The sequence below is a fragment of the Solanum dulcamara genome, chromosome 8 (genome assembly GCF_947179165.1).
Source record: "Solanum dulcamara chromosome 8, daSolDulc1.2, whole genome shotgun sequence".
Taxonomy (NCBI): domain Eukaryota; kingdom Viridiplantae; phylum Streptophyta; class Magnoliopsida; order Solanales; family Solanaceae; genus Solanum; species Solanum dulcamara.
In genome coordinates, this window is record NC_077244.1 from 68,855,204 (window position 1) to 68,873,175 (window position 17,972).

The 17,972-nt window shown below is 31.6% G+C and overlaps 1 protein-coding gene and 1 non-coding gene across 2 annotated transcripts; both read left to right on the forward strand.

Moving 5' to 3' along the window:
* Positions 1-12,390: 12,390 nt before the first annotated feature.
* On the forward strand, positions 12,391-12,463 carry TRNAK-CUU (transfer RNA lysine (anticodon CUU)). Its single transcript has one exon. It is a non-coding gene; the product is annotated as a tRNA-Lys (tRNA).
* Positions 12,464-14,541: 2,078 nt separating this feature from the next.
* LOC129900627 (uncharacterized) lies at positions 14,542-15,572 on the forward strand. Its single transcript, XM_055975640.1, has one exon. It carries the CDS (start codon positions 14,672-14,674, stop codon positions 15,227-15,229), a length of 558 nt encoding a protein of 185 aa, XP_055831615.1. The 5' UTR covers positions 14,542-14,671; the 3' UTR covers positions 15,230-15,572.
* The last annotated feature ends 2,400 nt before the right edge of the window (positions 15,573-17,972 follow it).

Below are 17,972 nucleotides of genomic sequence, written 5' to 3' on the forward strand. Positions count from 1 at the left end.
CTCTTTGTAATTTTTGGACGAATTGAATTATGTTATGTCGATAACAGGATCCTTATTTCCTTTCTAACTCATAATTAGGCATTCTTCAAAGTTTTTATTGGGTTGGTTAAGTTCATTTTTATGTTTTTTTTTATTGTTGTTGTAAGGTTAATTTATTGTATTTTCAGGTTAGGATTTTTTTTGAAAATAAAAACAAAAAAGGAAGTCAACATATACATGCATGTATGCTACTCAAGAAAGTATGTATATATAATTTTGTAGCTATGTGGATCAACTTTTAATAATTATAATGATAGAACATGAGAATATAAAGTTAATTGTATCAATATATATATATATATATATATATATATATATATTTTTTTTTTTATTTATTTTATTTTATTTTATTATTGTTAGAAGTTCTCAAATTTTGAGATTTTCAGAGATCACTACTACATTCTGTTGAGCTTGAACTCGAAATGTAAAAGTATTAGGATAAAAATAATTAAGTAAAGTTGTCTGTCTCTCTCAATCTACTTTTTTTTATCAACATAAAAATTGTCTAGATAATAAAAAAGTGATGTGAGACAAGTGAGGCTTGCTCAGTTGGTTAAGCACCTCCACCCACGACCGGTAGGTCCTGGGTTCGAGTCACATTGGAGGGGAAGTGTGGAAACACTATAAATCCTCCAAAATGGGGGTAAAAAAAAAAAAAAAAAAAAAAAGTGATGTGACAAGAATTCTATTTATCTTTTTTCTTATTTTTTTGATAATTTTTCCTATTTATTTATTTTTTATTATTGTATAAAAATGAATATGTCAATTACAACTTTTTCATTTATTCATATTCTTGAGTATAAAAATTAATTGTCTTCATTTTTCTTACCTTCATGACTTTTAATGATCATAACTCCTAAATTATATTAATAGTCATGTTCATGATATTATTCAATATTCCATATTGTCCTATAAATAAAGGCATTATAAAATTTTGTTATAAAAATATGATCAAATTACATGTATAGTAAAGTTAGGAATCAAATAAGGGGTATTTCAAGAAACATAACAAAATACAAATTATGAGAATATGGTCATTTGATCCTGCAGTAAAAAAATGTGGTCATATGATCCTACAGTAAAAAATGTGCTCTGCAGAATTTAAATAAAAAATAATTTCCTTAGCTCTCTTATTTATTGAGAAAAACTTCAAAATTCATTATTTAATTCTCTTAATAACAAATTTACGTCAAAAGTGTTGAAAGGTCATATATATAAATTTATTTTATGTCTAACAACATAATAGGGGTGTGAATAAGGATAACAAAGAGTCATATCATTTCTTTTTTCTTTATACCATAAAAAGTGTGATGTATGATTTATGTGTATTTAGTTTATTATTATTAAAAGCACAAAACGTTTTTTTTTATTTTTCACCACAACAAAGAAAGAGTTATCTTTTGGAGAGTTATTACTCCAATTTATTTTTAATAATTACCACGATAATATTGTAATAATAGAAATAATTGTATTAATGTTGTCAAAATTTATCCAACTTTTGGTATTTTTTCTACATTTTTTTTGTCACTCCCTGATAATCTTCATATGATTAGAGTACGTAAGTATCACATCAAGTCATTAAATAATATCATGACTTATCTTTTACAAGTCATTTTACATTATGTGTTTAATTTTTTTATTTTCTATTATAAAAGTATAACCTCAACGGTAATGTTTCACTATCTCAACTTAATTATCTCTTCTTGCAATGCTCTATATGCGACAGAAATATGCATTAAATGAGTGTGATACGAGTATTGAAAAATAATTAAAAAAAGATTTCTCTAACTTTTGAATTTCGTGCATAACTACATCGGTACGAGCATCGAATATCGAAAAAAATAAATATATCTATATTTATATATTTTTATTATGGTGTCATTTATACAAAAAGTAATTTATGATCCAGTAAATTTAATATTGTTGGTTGAATCAATAATATTGCTATAAGAATCATTGAATTTAATATGAGACTATGATAATTAGATTGTCAATAAACTAAAACTTTTCATTATAACCTTTATATTTTTGTTTTTTTTCATCAACAATTTTAAATTGAAAATGCAGCATGTAAATATTTTTTAGCAATTTTTCCAAATAGGTAATATCATAATCATAACTTAATATGTATTTCTCTCTTTTCTTACATTATTTATTAGAACATGTATCAAGTAGTGCCATTAATTATTTAAAAATATATCCTCGTTTCTTTTAACCGCCCGAAGCGCTGCTAAGTACAACTATTCATCTCGATTTCCAATTAGCTGATTTTTCCCCGCTTCTTTTGACATTTAATATGTAGTTTACCACATTAGGAAGTGTTGCTCTATATCTCCCTTGCATTTTTTTTTGTCTATCCAACTTTAATATTTTCAAGTTTTTAACATATAAGGACCCGTTTGGCTTAGCTTAAAAGTAGTTTTTAAAAAGTCAGAATTCAGTAACTTTTAAGTTAAAACATGAAAAGTAAGGGATATCTATTTTTAACTTTTTACTTTTTTTAATTCGTTTTTAAAACATCTAAATACTCCTCATAGCTGAAATACCCTCTATGTATCCAAAGTTTTACTTAGAAAAATGAGTTACGCATGATTCGACAACAAAACCCAACTTATACAAAACCAATTAGGGGTTCCAAAAGTTCATGAATCATGAAAATTTTGTTATACCTGTCTCTTTCTAACAAATTGCTTACAAGCATACACTAAGAATGTTCTAGGATAATTTGCTATAAGTTTGGACTTCAAAACCAGAACAAGAAAAACAATGTCATTGCAAACAAATGTGCCACAAGAGATCACAGCTCCTAGTACATTATCAAAACAATTCATCAACAAATTTATTCAGAACATAAATTTAGACATTTATTGAAGTGAAGTGGAAAGGTTGCATTCCTGTGGACCTTTAATTATGCTCAAAGTATCTGAAATTTTGAAAAAATAGATTCTCAACTTCTATTGCTCCGTACATGTAGAGTTTTGCAATTTAACTCTCTTCAACTCATGACTCCAACATTTCCAAGCTAGAGATGCACAACAAGGTTTCTCATCTTCATCATCAACAGCATCTCCGTATGTAAACTACAAAACCAGGAAAACCACAACAGGAACAAGGGTAATAAATGTGCTCATAAGTGTTGGGAGGAGGAAGAACCACAACTAAAGTTTGATATGACAATAAATATGAAAATAAATTGGATACGAGAATTTTACGTGGAAACCCCTCTAATTAATAGAGGGGAAAAACCACGGGGTAGAAGGATCTCACTATTTTAATATGGAGTACAAAGCTCTCAAATACAAGGAGAAAACAACAATTAACACTTCTCTCTTGTAAAAAGAACAACTACTAAAGAGGACACTCAATACTACAATATTTATCTTGGTGTATAACTCTCTTTGTATTCTTACTCTCTCTTTCTGGGATTTTAGGATGATGTAAATGAGGGCAGAGTGCCCTCTATTTATAAGAGCCAAAAAACGCGTAAAAAGAATGAAAAACGCGTAAGGAAAAACTGGCAATTGAAAATGAGTAAAGGGAGGCTGCTTTCGGCTGCCCCTTTTTAATTACTTTCGGCTGCCCCCTTTTTTGACTTCTTGCATTCCCTCTTTTTTGACTTCTTGCATTCTCCCACTTGAAGATTTAATTGAGAATCAATTAAGTCTTCACACCATCCTTTCTACCCAATTACTGTAATGTTACGTTTCTGCTAGGCCAATAGAAGATCGACACCATATAAACTTGTTACTGTTGATCGGCTTCGTAAACATATCTGTCAGGTTGTCATTAGTGTGAATTTTCTGAATATCCACACTGCCTTCTTTCACCTTCTCACGAACAAAGTGATACTAAACTCGTATGTGCTTTGTCCTTGAATGAAATGCCGGATTCTTTGCAAGATGGAAAGTGCTCTGACTGTCACAAAATAGAGCAATCTTCTCTTATTTGTGCTCGAGTTCCTCTAGTAACATCTGCATCCATATTGCCTCTTTACTAGCTTGTGTAGCTGCTACATATTCTACTTCCGTCGTAGATGTAGCCACGATAGATTGCAGTTTTGAAACCCAGCATACAGCTCCTCCAGCAAGAGTAAACACATAACCTGTGGTGGACTTGCTTCTATCAAGATCACCTGCATAATCTGAATCAACATAACCTTTAATATTAAAGTCTGATCCTCCATAACACATTGTAACATCTGAGGTACCCTTGATATATCTCAGGATCCTCTTAACAGTATTCCAATGCTCTCTACCAGGATTAGCCATGTATCGACTAACCACTCCCACTGCTTGTGCAATGTCCGGTCTTGTACATACCATGACGAACATTAAACTTCTCACTGCTGATGCATACGGTATTCGAGACATCTCCATCCTCTCTACTTCATTGCTAGGACTCATACTTGAGGATAACTTGAAATTAATAGGAAGTGGGGTAGAAATTGACTTACAGTCTTGCATCTTGAAGCGTCTCAAGATTTTTTTCAAGTAGTTCTTTTGAGAAAGCCAAATCTTCCTATTATTTCTGTCTCGGTGAATTTGCATCCCTAGAATCTTATTTGCTGGTCCCAAGTCCTTCATTTCAAACTCCCTAGCCAACTGTGCCTTTAAATTTGTGAGACGATTTTTGTTGGGGCCTGCTACCAACATGTCGTCAACATACAACAGCAAAATAACAAAATCTTCATCACTAAATCTCTTGTAATAAACACAAGGATCCGAACTATGTCTGTTGTATCCAAGGCTTATAATAAAGGAATCAAATCTCTTATACCAACATCTCGGCGCCTGTTTGAGATCGTATAGAGATTTGTTCAACCTGCAAACCAAGTTCTCTTTTCCCTGTTCTTTAAAACCTTCTGGTTGGAGCTTATAAATTTCTTCTTCAAGCTCTCCATGAAGAAATGCAGTTTTGACATCTCACTGCTCCAAGTACAAGTCAAATATAACACACATCGCCAGGACCACTCGAATTGTTGTGAGTCGAACCATCGGAGAAAATATCTCATTGAAGTCTATACCTTCTTTTTTAGCGAATTCTTTCACCACCAATCTTGCACGATGCTTCTCCACTTGATCATTACCATTGCGTTTGATCTTGTAGACCCATTTGTTTCCAATGGCCTTCCTTCCTTATGGTAATTGAACAAGATCCCATGTTTTATTTTTATGAAAAGCTTCAATTTCTTCTTGCATTGCTGCCACCCACAGAGATGATTCATGGCCTTTCATAGCCTCATGAAAAGTTGAAGACTCTCCATCTTCTGTTAATAGACAGTATGCAACATTGCTCTCCATAGAATAATCTGAGTGCCAAGCTGGTTCTCTTCTCTCCCTAGTTGACCTTCGAACTTGTGGAGTTTCGATCTCAGCTTGCTCTTGTTCTTCATGCTCTGGTGCTGCTTCAGAAGAAACTGGAACTTCTTCAATTTCTTCAACTTCAATTGTAGTAGTCTCTGATTTTTCTTTTGATGTGCAACCTTCTTTTGCTTGTAGTTTATTTTCAACAAATACAACATCCCTGCTGATTACCACCTTGCGGGCTGTGGGATCCCACAAGCGATACCCCTTGACTCCATCAGCATACCCTAAGAAAATGCATTCCCTGAATTTTGGATCCAACTTTGATTTTTCTTGGGTGTTGTACATAACATAAGCAGGACTTCCGAATATATGTAAGCGAGAATAATCAACTGGTTTTCCTGCCCACATCTCCATTGGCGTTTTCAGGTCAATTGCGGTTGATGGTGACCGATTGATCACATAACAGGCGGTTTTGACTACTTCTGTCCAGAATGGTTTTTCCAGCCCTGCAATTGCCAACATAGCTCTTGTCCGTTCCAACAAGGTTCTGTTCATCCGCTTTGCTACTCCATTTTGTTGTGGAGTATATGTCATCGTGAACTACCGTTTAATACCTTCTTATTTACAGAAGTTATTAAATTCATCACCAGTATATTCTCCTCCATTATCTGTCCTTAAACACTTGATCTTCTTCTTATTTTTTAATTGAGATCTACCATGATTGTGAAGGTCAGGTCCAGACCAAAGGAACAAATGTAAAGGTCTTGAAGATTATGTACTACAATATCAACCTTCTTGAATTTAGGAGGGCAAAATTGCAACTTTACTGTCCTTAGTTTAGGTAACGTTCCCGCAACTTGTAAACTGATTAGTCCATGAAATCTCTTCAAAGACAAAACTTCTAAATCACTACAAATTGTGCATAGAGCTTGAAGTAATTGTTCGTCCAAAAATGAGTCCTCGAGGTGTAACTCTCGTAGAGAATAAAACTTTACGCGATCAGAGGGTAGTTCGAGCTTAAATCCACGTAAGCTAAGCACATTTAATGATTTGGCAGCAAAAATTGCTTCAGGAAATTTGTTATAGGTGCATACGCCAACATCTAAAAACAACTCTTTGATATTACAGGTTACTAGTACCTTAATCCAACCATCCACAGCCTTAGACCGATAATTTGGTAAATTTACCTTGAACCTTTTTATAGAGATGTTATGGTTTAGCCGATTTGCTAGAATTTGATCCACAATGTTTTTGAACTTATGTAAATAATTATCACCTAAATCTAAGCAGGAGAGGTAAGTCCAAACACTGTTCCAAACCTTTGACAATGTACTAGTTTTCTCAGCGTCTTTAATGACAAGGAAAGACAGAATGTGATCTAAAATTGGCTCTGGTAGCTTGGAAATTTGATCTATCCCTTCCATCACGAACAAATTGAGTATAGGACGACGATATCCCTACATGGTGCTCGTGTGTATAGCAAAATGAAGTTTCTGTTGAGTTAAATCGGCAGGAGACAGATAGGTGGTAACGGCTTGAGTAATTTATAGGACTTTCAGTTTGCCAATTCAGTTAGACTGATGCACTTCTTAGGGTTAATTACAAGTATAACCACCAAAACTATGTATACTATGATAGTAAAGTTGTAAAATCAACTTTTTATCACATTGAAGTAATTGAATTTTTCTCATTTTAACGGTAAAATCATTAAATTTTACATACTATAACAATAAAGTCATCAAACAATTTTTCGAGTCAAAATTACTTGGCCAAGTGTATTGGATTGTGGAATTATTTGGTTTCCTTAACCTAATTAATCAGTCCCGAGGAAAATGATGATGGAAATATATTGTGGAGATTTATCCTATATCATTTCATCAATAACATAGTGGTGACAGAGCTATACTAAGGGACCTACTCAATTTATTACTCCTAAGAGATTTTCACGATCAATGATTAGACATGCAAATCATAAATGTTTTGTCTTGGCTAAGAAAAAACATTACTCGATCTATTTTTGCATCGCTAACTTGTGCTATTGAGAAGTTTAAGCTTGTGTTTTGATTCCTTAGTGATTTCATTTATTCAATTCAGTTCTAAATCATTCATATTTGTAGTTTTCTTTCACTAAAGTGCTCATTTTCTTTCTAGTACTAGTATGATTGGGTTATTAACCAGCCTCGGCCCAATGTTGATACCCAGACACAAATGTCACACAACTAGTTATTGGGCCGAGAGAAGCAACAAAACTGAAAGGTCTTCACAAAGGTTGATTTAGGATACAAACCCAATTAACAATTAGCTAAAAGGACGACGGATGAAAAAGAACGGTTTATGCATATTGTTGAGAAAAATGTCTAGGCCTCTCATCCCCTTTCTTAAAGTCTAAGCTTCTCATCTCCCTCCTAGTTATCTTCTCAATAGTTCTCTTTGTTTTACTAGTCCATTGTTGTTCCGCAATTTCTTTGTTAGTTTCATTTTCCATTGTATTTTGAGTTTATTGATTATAATATCTGAATATTTCTATTATGAAATCGGAGTTGTTACAGATTGTGTGCTCAAATTGTTTACTTTGTGCTAGTTTCTTTCAAAAAGAAAAAATACTGATAGTAAATAATGTTGCTCGAATTCTTCAAAAATATCATCAGGTGATTGTCAAATATTTACAAAAACAAGAAGACACTATCCTATCCTAAACACTACACATACTCCAGGTCTGTTGGCGTACATCAATATATTGATGGTATCTATCTCTATGGGATATCAAATGACATTTTTAGTCTCGACCTGTGTAATTTGTTAAAGTCTTCAGTATAAAATACATGAAACAGGGACAGGGGAGGAAGCAAGAGATTCGAAATAAGATATTATAGTAAATATATAAACTAGAAACCAGAGATGCAACAAAAATAAAAAAAAAGACTCAGAAAATCAATTTTTTGCCATTTATCCTTGTATAAGTGTATGGTTTTGTAACAAAATAATCAAAGGATTACTCTAATAATACTAATGAACTTAAATAAAAGTCTATAATAAGATATAAAATTATTTAAATGTTACAAAAATATTATGAGGGATCTTGTTATGCCACAATTCACTACAAACAAAATGTATAAGCGGTGGTCTTGAACTTTTGACCCCGCTTGTCTTTGGGCAAAATTTCAAGTTTTACAAGAAACATGTGAATTTTGTTTTAGGAGAAACTATCTAATTACACAAATATTTCTATAATATATACTAATTTACTTTATACTCTGAAATAATAATATATTGCCTCACTACTTAGTAATTTTTTATCAGATTTCAATTGAGATACACCCCTTCTTCAAAATAGCCAAAATAGAGCTCCATGTATCTACCTATCTAATCAACTCCCAAATCACACCTAATACACTAAATATTCAATATCAAATACACTGATGAAATTAATATGGGATACATGGGAAGAAATTGGTATCAGATACGCTGGATGAAATTGATTTTGGATACATAGATACATGAAGTGGATATCGGATACATAGATACATAAAAAATCGTGGCACTCAGATACATTTTGAAATACATATACATAAGAAGAGAGGCGAACGAGAGAATCAGTATATTCCAAATACATATGAATCATGCTTGGATACAATGTATTTCGAATAAAATACACCTAATTTTACCTTTATGTTTCCTAGATACATATATCTGAGCTCGTTAGATACATATATCTAACGAGAAAAAAGGGTACGAATGATAATTTGATAAACTATTGTGTCCGAACATAATTACAACTAAAATTAGCAGGATTTACGTTGTTTCCATGAAAGTATGCCCATGGAACAAGCAGAGGTTGGAATGTGTATTCTGGGCTGGGCCTCTGATGTGGCGTTTGAATGTGCTTTGTTATAAAAGAAAGTTTCGCATATAGCCACTCAAAAATATCTTAATTATGCTTCATAGGTATAATCTGGATAATTACATTTCGTAACTATAGCTATAGTAGCGTTTGTATAATTTACGCAACCTTTGTATAGTTCGCTATACAATTCGCAGTTTTTGTATAGCGTTTGTGTAATTCGCTATACAATTTGCAGTTTTTGTATTGCGTTTCACTATACAATTCGTGCACAACATTTGTATAATTCGCTATACAATTCGCAGTTTTTGTATTACGTTTCGCTATACAATTCGTGCACAACGTTTGTATAATTCACTATACAATTCGCAGTGTTTGTATATTTCAATATACAATTCACGCACAATGTTTGTATAATCGCGCACATCATTTGTATAATCGCGCACAACATTTGTATAATCGCGCGAAATATATAAAACTAAACTATAATTATAGCTAGATGTTAGTGGTGAGCCGTAATTAATTCAACATATAATTATGTTAGCTAATTAACTAGTATATGTTTGTCTATTTGCGTAATTTTCCTTGTTATAAGACATAGTCCTTTAAGTTTCCTGCGTACTTCGCCAGCCTTTAAAGGGTCATTTTTATTTTGGTAATTAATAGCCACTAAAGACTTATTTTTTGTTGGACGTTCTTTATCATTTCTAATAATTTAATTTGCATAAAGAACAAACAGTAATAAAAGAAGAAAATAGAAGAGTGATAAAGGAAAAAAAATGAGCTACTCCCAATCATAATGATAGGATTTTATAATAAGTTGAGCAAAAAGGAAGAGACTAATTAAGTACGTTCGATTGAGTAGTGAATATTGTGTCCCTAATCCATTTTGTGGTTCAACAATAATAGACTAATTAAGAAGATCACGAGGATGAATTGAAGGCCTAGAAGATTATATGAAAAATGTGTTTTTAAAAATAATCACTTCCTGAGTGGGTACAAAACAATTTGCTGGACAAGTGAAGTCCCTTAACTTTTACTAAAAGAGTGCACACTGTAATACTAAATATTATAGGAAGAAAATATTGTTAAATTCAAGTACTTTATCTGCTAGTTGAAGAAATAATTCTAAAAAGCAAAACTTATACTTGTTGTTTTTTCTTTAAGATTGTGCCACGTTTCAGAAATTGAATGGTACATCATTACAAATTGAGTAGTTTATTGTCTTTGTATTGTTTTCTTTTCCTTAATTTATTTGCAATAGGGAAAGAGGACTCACTGCATGAGTGCCTTAACTTTTGGAAGCCAAATGAATCAAAGAGGGTCCAATATTTTTCTAGTAAATAATTAAACTACATAATTTAAAAAATATAAAGAAAAATGAAATAGGAGAGAGATATTTGTTTTGTGAAAATATCTAAGAGTTCAATAATTGACCCCACGTCTGGCTGAGAAAGAGTAAAGGAGCGTAAAATAAAATAAATACACTAATTAGGCCCCAACAAAGAAAAAAATAATCATTTTTCTGTTGATTTACGGGAGAGTTGTTTTTGCTTTTGGAGTTGTAACTGTCTTTGTAAAAATCTTACAATTTGTTAATGAAAACCTAATTTTCATACAAATACTTTACAAGCCACAGTGTTTACACCTTTATTTACGTGCAGAAGTAATCATAAATAAAATGGCCACTATGTAAAAGCATACTTCTTTTCCATTCTCATCTTCCTTCTAGAAGCGGATCCAGAATAAAATAAATAAATACGCTAATCAGGCCCAAACAAACAAAAAAATAATCAATTTTTTGTTGATCTAAAATTTTGAATTTCTGAGCACTACTTTAAACAGTAACCTATGTTAAAATTTTCAACGTAGAGTAAGATAATATTTAATATTTATTAACAAATTTGCATATAAAATTTAGACTTGTTCTGTTGGTTCAATTAAAATTTTACTTACAAGAGGTCGAGGGTTCTAATCTACTTATTCATAATTTTTTTTACAATAAATTCGCTAATGATGTCACCCCCTTCCAACTACATAAATCAGCCTCTGTTCCCTTCCCAGCTGAAGTGTCTATTTATTTATTTTTAAAAAATTACAGAAAATTATCTAAAGCCAATACAGGATCGAGAATTTGTAGACTAATTAATTAATCGGTTGCAATATTTTTAAACAGATATTGCTTATTTTATAAATATAAGAACTCTCGTAAGGAAAATCCGTAGGTATAAACATGAATATTATTTGTATCCTGCAGGAAATTGCGTCTATTTTCTCCAATCTATCTACAGGCCAATTTATATGTTCATGTCTCAAAAGCCATTTCTTCTTCAATTGTTTTCTATTTTTCTAATACCCCTCTCCCCCAAACCATAAAAAAAGAAAAAATACATCGTACTTAGTGTGGTTGGCATGAAATAAATAGACTAATTTGACTTCCCTTCCTTCAGCAGCCTTCTAGGAGGGTTCCAAAAGAACATATGGTGGAAAACAAATTAAAGTAAATAATCATATTCTTTGGAATGAAATAGACTTCCCATTTTCTGATGAAAACAATTGTAACTAATTGGGTTTAAGGTGTTGTCATTATAGGTGTAATTATTTTCTTTTACACAATTAGATCACTTTCAATGTGAGTTACAAGGTACTCCTCTAGTCCTCTTCCAATATTTTTTATGACATAGTTTGATTCGACATAAAATTAAAAAAAAAGTGAGAATTTTAAAATTTGTGATCTTATATGTTACAATATTTACGTATCTATAAAATTTCTTATAAAAATTGTTACATTCTTATCGAAAGAGCAATTATAAATTATAATGTAGGAAAAGTTTAAAAGTTATATTATTTCCAAATAAAGAAGATGCCATTTTTTTTTGGAACATACCGAATAAAAAGTAAGTCATACCTGATTAGAAAACAAAAAGTAATTACTAGTAAATATCTATAATAAATATTAATTGATAATCTTGTAAAAATTGATGAATCATGAATGAGCAAACACTAAAGTATAAAATCCACGATATTTTTATTGTAAAATTTGTGCATAAATTTGTGAGAGAGAATCGTAAGAGCAAGTCACCAACCACTCTTGGCGCTCCATTTCGACACCAACAAATATTCAACTAAACACTCTATTTTGTATCAGAAACGCCAAATTCAAGACGACAATAGATATAATTAATTACTCAAATATATTCACAAGCCCGTCTAGCTCAGTTGGTAGAGCGCAAGGCTCTTAACCTTGTGGTCGTGGGTTCGAGCCCCACGGTGGGCGTTTATGTTTTAGAAGTAATATTCTTTTCCTATTTCCCATTCTTTCGCTTTCTTTTTCTCTTTATTTCTGTTTCTCTTTCTCTTGTAAAAGATTGTTCTTTGGATTTTTGAACTGTGATTTCCATGGTTTCCAATGAGTGAAATAAAACCATTTCATCCAACTCGCTGGAGTTCAGCATCCAAAAATTGAAAAATGTTTTTTTTTTCAATATATTTTTCATGTTCGATTGATCAAAAATTTGAAAAATCTTTTCAGAAAAACAAGTTCTTTTAAAATTGTGAAAAATGACTTCTCTATTATAGAAGTAGGGAAAACAAGTTTCACAAATATATTTCACATTGATTGAGATTTGAGTCCTCATCACCTTTCAACACACCTCATCACCTCACCCCCTACCAGTAGTCCCCATCCCAACCCTCATTTTCTATGACATTTGTCTAAAATTATATACAAATGCTTTTAAAATAATATTATTTAATTTACCTATGTCAAGACCACAAGAAAATAAGAAGAAAAAAAAGATTGATCCTTTTCTCATCCTCGTGCAAAATCTACTCTTTTATGGTCTGCCAGGAAAAATAAGAGGGCAAAAGTGGGTGGGTGGCTGAAGGGTACAACTCTGATCTCCAAAAGTAAGCTCAATCATAGAGGAAGAAGTTTATATTTTGTATATATTATAAATAGTAAGCTATGCAAAACACAGCAAAAGCAACAAACAATTTTTCAATTATAATTAGTGAGCTATGCAAAATACAGCAAACGTAACGAACAATTTTTTTCAAAAACTATTCATGTTGCTGCTATTATGTGTTCCCCTAATTATCCATCATGTGATTCAACCAAAAAAAATAGTTTAAGAAGATATAGGATGAAGGCCAGATGTATGATTTATATTCTGTTGCGTTCAAAATTAATAAAGGACTGAAACTTTTAGATTAATTATCATCTTAACATACTGAATTGAAAAGTAGTGTTGGATAAGGGTGTGTTCGGTATGGAGGATATTTATCAACTTTTTCATGTTTGATTGGTCAATTTTTTTGGAAAATATTGTTTCTAATAAGATATATTCTTTAAAAATAAGAAAAATTGACTTACCTAATGAAAGTATGGAAAACAAGTTTCACAAGTGATATTACACATTGATTGATGAAGAAGTTCCAATAAAACATTTCTTTCGTACACCCTAATTGAAGTCCCTTTAACTAAAAAGGTAACATATATATGATATTATATATTCAGCTTTTACTCGTTTTACAAGATCGATCTTTCCCTAACAGACGTACGTTACATAAGTTTGATGTTTCCCTTATTGCTAAGATATTTCAGAATTCAAATTCTGTTTTTGTTCAAGTAATTAATATTTGCTTTACAATTGGAAAAGGTAAGGCAAAAGTTTTAAAAAGACTGCTAATTCATAGTTTACCTTAACATGATCAGTTCCGAATACCGGTACCAAAATTAATCCATAAAATATGACACGCCCAATTGGTCAACTATTAACAATTCATTTTCGTTCATTTCAGTCCATCTAAAAGCTTAATTGATTTGTGCTTAATATGTAGTGACATTTGACATATGAGAAATTTGATCAAAATATTTCAAAAGACTTATTTTTATTTGATATATGTTATGTTGCAATAATAAAGGGAAAAAAAAATTAGGTCGTTGAACAATTCATAAAGAAAAAACATTAAGTAAATTTAAACTTAATAAGAATTGAGCAAATTAAATTATGATTAATTTATTATTTAGTCCATTTTGACTCACTTATTGATTCAACATATTTTAACCGGCCAATTCAACTGAAGCCGCATGTTTCACACCCCTAAATACCATTTGTAATCCATGTGAAAGGCGAGGGAGTGAAATTTGTTTGATGGGTGAAAATGACTTAAAAGGAGAGTCCTAAAGCTCGATATTGAAATTCACCACTGATCATTGGAGTATTAGAATATTGAATGAAGTCGAAATATAAGTGGTCCGTCCCTAAACGTGTCAAAGTATACATCACTTCACGGCATCCTCTTCCTCTATATGAAGGCCCGTCCCCTATATATACCACTCACTCATTGCTTCTCATAAAACCACAATTCTCTACCAACTCCATCTCCTCTAAATTAAAGCATTTCATCAATATTTGTCTCTCCTTAAGTTAACCAATAAAAACTCAGAATTCAAAAAAAAATAAAAAATCTGCACGCGAAAATGGATCAAAAATTGCCTGTAATAGCAAAGAAGTTGTGGAAGATAGTCCGCGTGGCTTACTTCATGCTGAGAAAAGGATTATCGTCAAAGAGGAAACTAATGTTCGATCTGAATTTATTAATGAAACGTGGCAAAATTGCTGGAAAAGCCGCGTTCCAAAATCTCATGTTCCAGGGACATAATAATATTAATCAGGGAGCCCATCAATGCACTTCTCAAGAGTATTACGAGTTCAGCTGCAGTAACAGCCCTGCTTTCCACCTCCCTTTCAACCTTAACAAGCGTATTAATAATAAGCATAGTCAGTCCGAACACGATGACGTTTCAATTATGAACGCTGCCGTTTTGAAGGCATTGGAGATGCTTCAGAGCGAAACAGCATCACCTGCTTTGCCTGGATTTGGGAGGACTCCTACGGTGAGGCAATTAAGGATCACTGACTCGCCTTTTCCTCTAACATCAGACGGTGACATGCTTAGCCACGTAGACCAGAAAGCTGATGAATTCATTTCGAGATTTTACAGAGATTTGAGAAGAGAAGCCTCCGCTTTTGCTTAATAGCTTGGAGTTTTTCTTTTCTTGTTGGGGTATTTTTTACAAGAGTTTATAAATGTGATAATACGTCCCTCCCTTCGATAATTGCTTTCATCCTATAATTAATACATTCAAGGCTGTGAGTAGTCTTGAAATTTTGCATCCACAAATATTCACTCTTCATTTCACTGTCGACTAGACGACTACTCGTTGCTCTTTTGTTTTTCTAATTGGAAATAAGAGCAGTAAAATACTAAATTAGAAATTGTTAAAAGTTAGAGTAAAAGATATATATTTTGTATAGCTCCAAGTTCTTTGTTTTAGAACTTCCTTTTATACCATGAGGAGTAACCCTCCTCTTTATTTTTCTTTTCGTTTCTTTGACAAGCTAGAGTGTAAGGATGAGTTCCTCATCCCTAGTTTTGTAATACAGAGGTCAAGCATACCTCTCTATTCTTCTTTGGACTATCTACAAAATCTGATTTTTTTTTAAAAAAAGAATATACATATATATATATATATATATATATATATAGCAATAGTTAAGTTTATCACGTTATTCCTTCCTTGGAGGGCCAAAAGAAAATCTAATCTAATTTATTTATTTTTTTTTAAGAATTTCATTTAGAAAGATCACACGGACAAAATTAGCTCCAGTTATTATTCATATAGACATGGATTCTTGCACCAAGTGAAAGAGGAAAATTGTAGAAATAGCCCACTTTTCGGCGCTATTTTGGAAATTGACATTCAAATTTAATTTTAGAGGTGAAATTTCATGACAATATTTTTCTGTGAATTTTAAATTTTATGATATCGACTATTTTTCAATTATATATTACAAAAAAGTGGTTATTTTAGAATTTTAGCCGGAGAAATGCCGCAATTGACTAATGAAGGCCAAATTTTCTAAAGCAAAACCCTCTTATGTTCATGAGTGGAAACATGTTATTTAGTCTTTACCTATCTTTTTAAAACTTTATTATTTATTTACAGTTATTTATAAATATTTGCTTTTTAGGTTGGTCATCTACTTGGAAACCTCTTTGGCAGAAACATCCAAGCACATATTATATTTATTGATAGTTGATTCTTTTCAAATTTTGAGAAAAAATTGGTCCTGAATACCATAGTAGATGTTGTCAATATCTTTTAGGGTTAGACCTGATTCTAAGATATTCAAAACCACCTCGTGGCAAATATAAGAAACCCCATCGACCAATTAGAGATATTATTACATCAATTAAAATGCATAAAAAAATAGTAACGAAACATTAATACACGGTCTCTGATTTGAGTTTCAATTGAAATTTGCAAGCCGTTAACGGGGTCATTTTAATTTAGTACCATTCATTAGGGACTAACAAAAACAAAAATTCGTTATTTGTGAAACTGAAAGTATAGAGTAAGGGCAGCCCGGTGCACTAAAGTTTTTGCTATGCACAGGGTTCGGGGAAGAGCTCAACCACAAGGGTCCATTGTATGCAGCATTCTCTTGCATTTCTGTCAGAGGTTATTTCCAATGCTTGAACCTGTAACCAGGAGGTCACATGACAACAACTTTACCAGTTATTCCAAGGTTCTCCTTCAAACTAAAAGTATAAAGTAAGTTTCATTATTTGTAACATTATCATATATAGCGTTTTGTGAAAGAAAAGTCAACAAAGGCTGCTAAGTGAAGTCAAATTCAAAGAAGAAAAAAGTAGACAAAAAAAGTAGGCAGAAAAAGGAAAACGAAAGAAAAAGAATTTTCTAGTATAATTGGGTTTTCCTTTGCCTAAAAGGAAAACATAAAGTTTTCATATATTTGGCTAGTTTTTTTTCTTATAGAAAAAGGTTTATGACTCTATAAATATAAGCTCATTCCTTCTAACAAGACAACATCCACAATTCAGAGAGAGGGAGTAAAAATACAAAGAGAGTTATACACCTAAATAAATATTGTAGTCTTGAGTGTCCTCTTTAGAGAGTTGTTCCTTTTACAAGAGAGAAGTGTTAATTGTTGTTTTCTCCTTGTATTTGAGAGCGGTGTACTCCATATCATAATAGTAAAAATCCTTCTACCTCGTGGTTTTTCCCCTCAATTTGTTTGAGGGTTTCCACGTAAAATTCTCGTGTCCAATTTATTTTCATTATTTATCATCATATCAAACTTTAATTGTGGTGCTTCCTCCCCCAACATTTTGTACACATAATATTATTAATTGAGTAATTACTATTTTTAGGTATTTAGGAAAAAGTTTGAATGACTTAAATTTCAAAATAAAATAAATTTTTTTTTTATCAACTTCTTTATTTTAACTTTCACATGGTCTCAATAACACAAAATTAAAGAATAATTTGTTATATTTTATATATCTTCAATTTAGGATTACAAAATTTAAAAATCTTATTATCCTGTTAAAATGTTGTGCTAAGTTAAAATTGACAAACAAATTAAAACTAAAAGAATACTATTTTAGAGATTTTGATTATGACCCGCGTGCATTTAAAAAATAAATGTCATAGAAAATCAAAGATATGCAAATGTGTAAGACAAATGGAGTCACCATTATTGGCAATGTTTCAAAATAAAAGATATTTCCGTAACAAAATCACTCTTTATGTACTTTCGTAATTATAGTTCGGGTTTGTTTGGTTAGATGGTACTTTCTCTGTTTCATTTGATTTGCAACAAATTTTAATAAATGAAACATAAATCAATCATGTATAAAATTTGAAGAAATATAATTTTATTGATAAAAAATGCGGGAATAAATCTATTTAT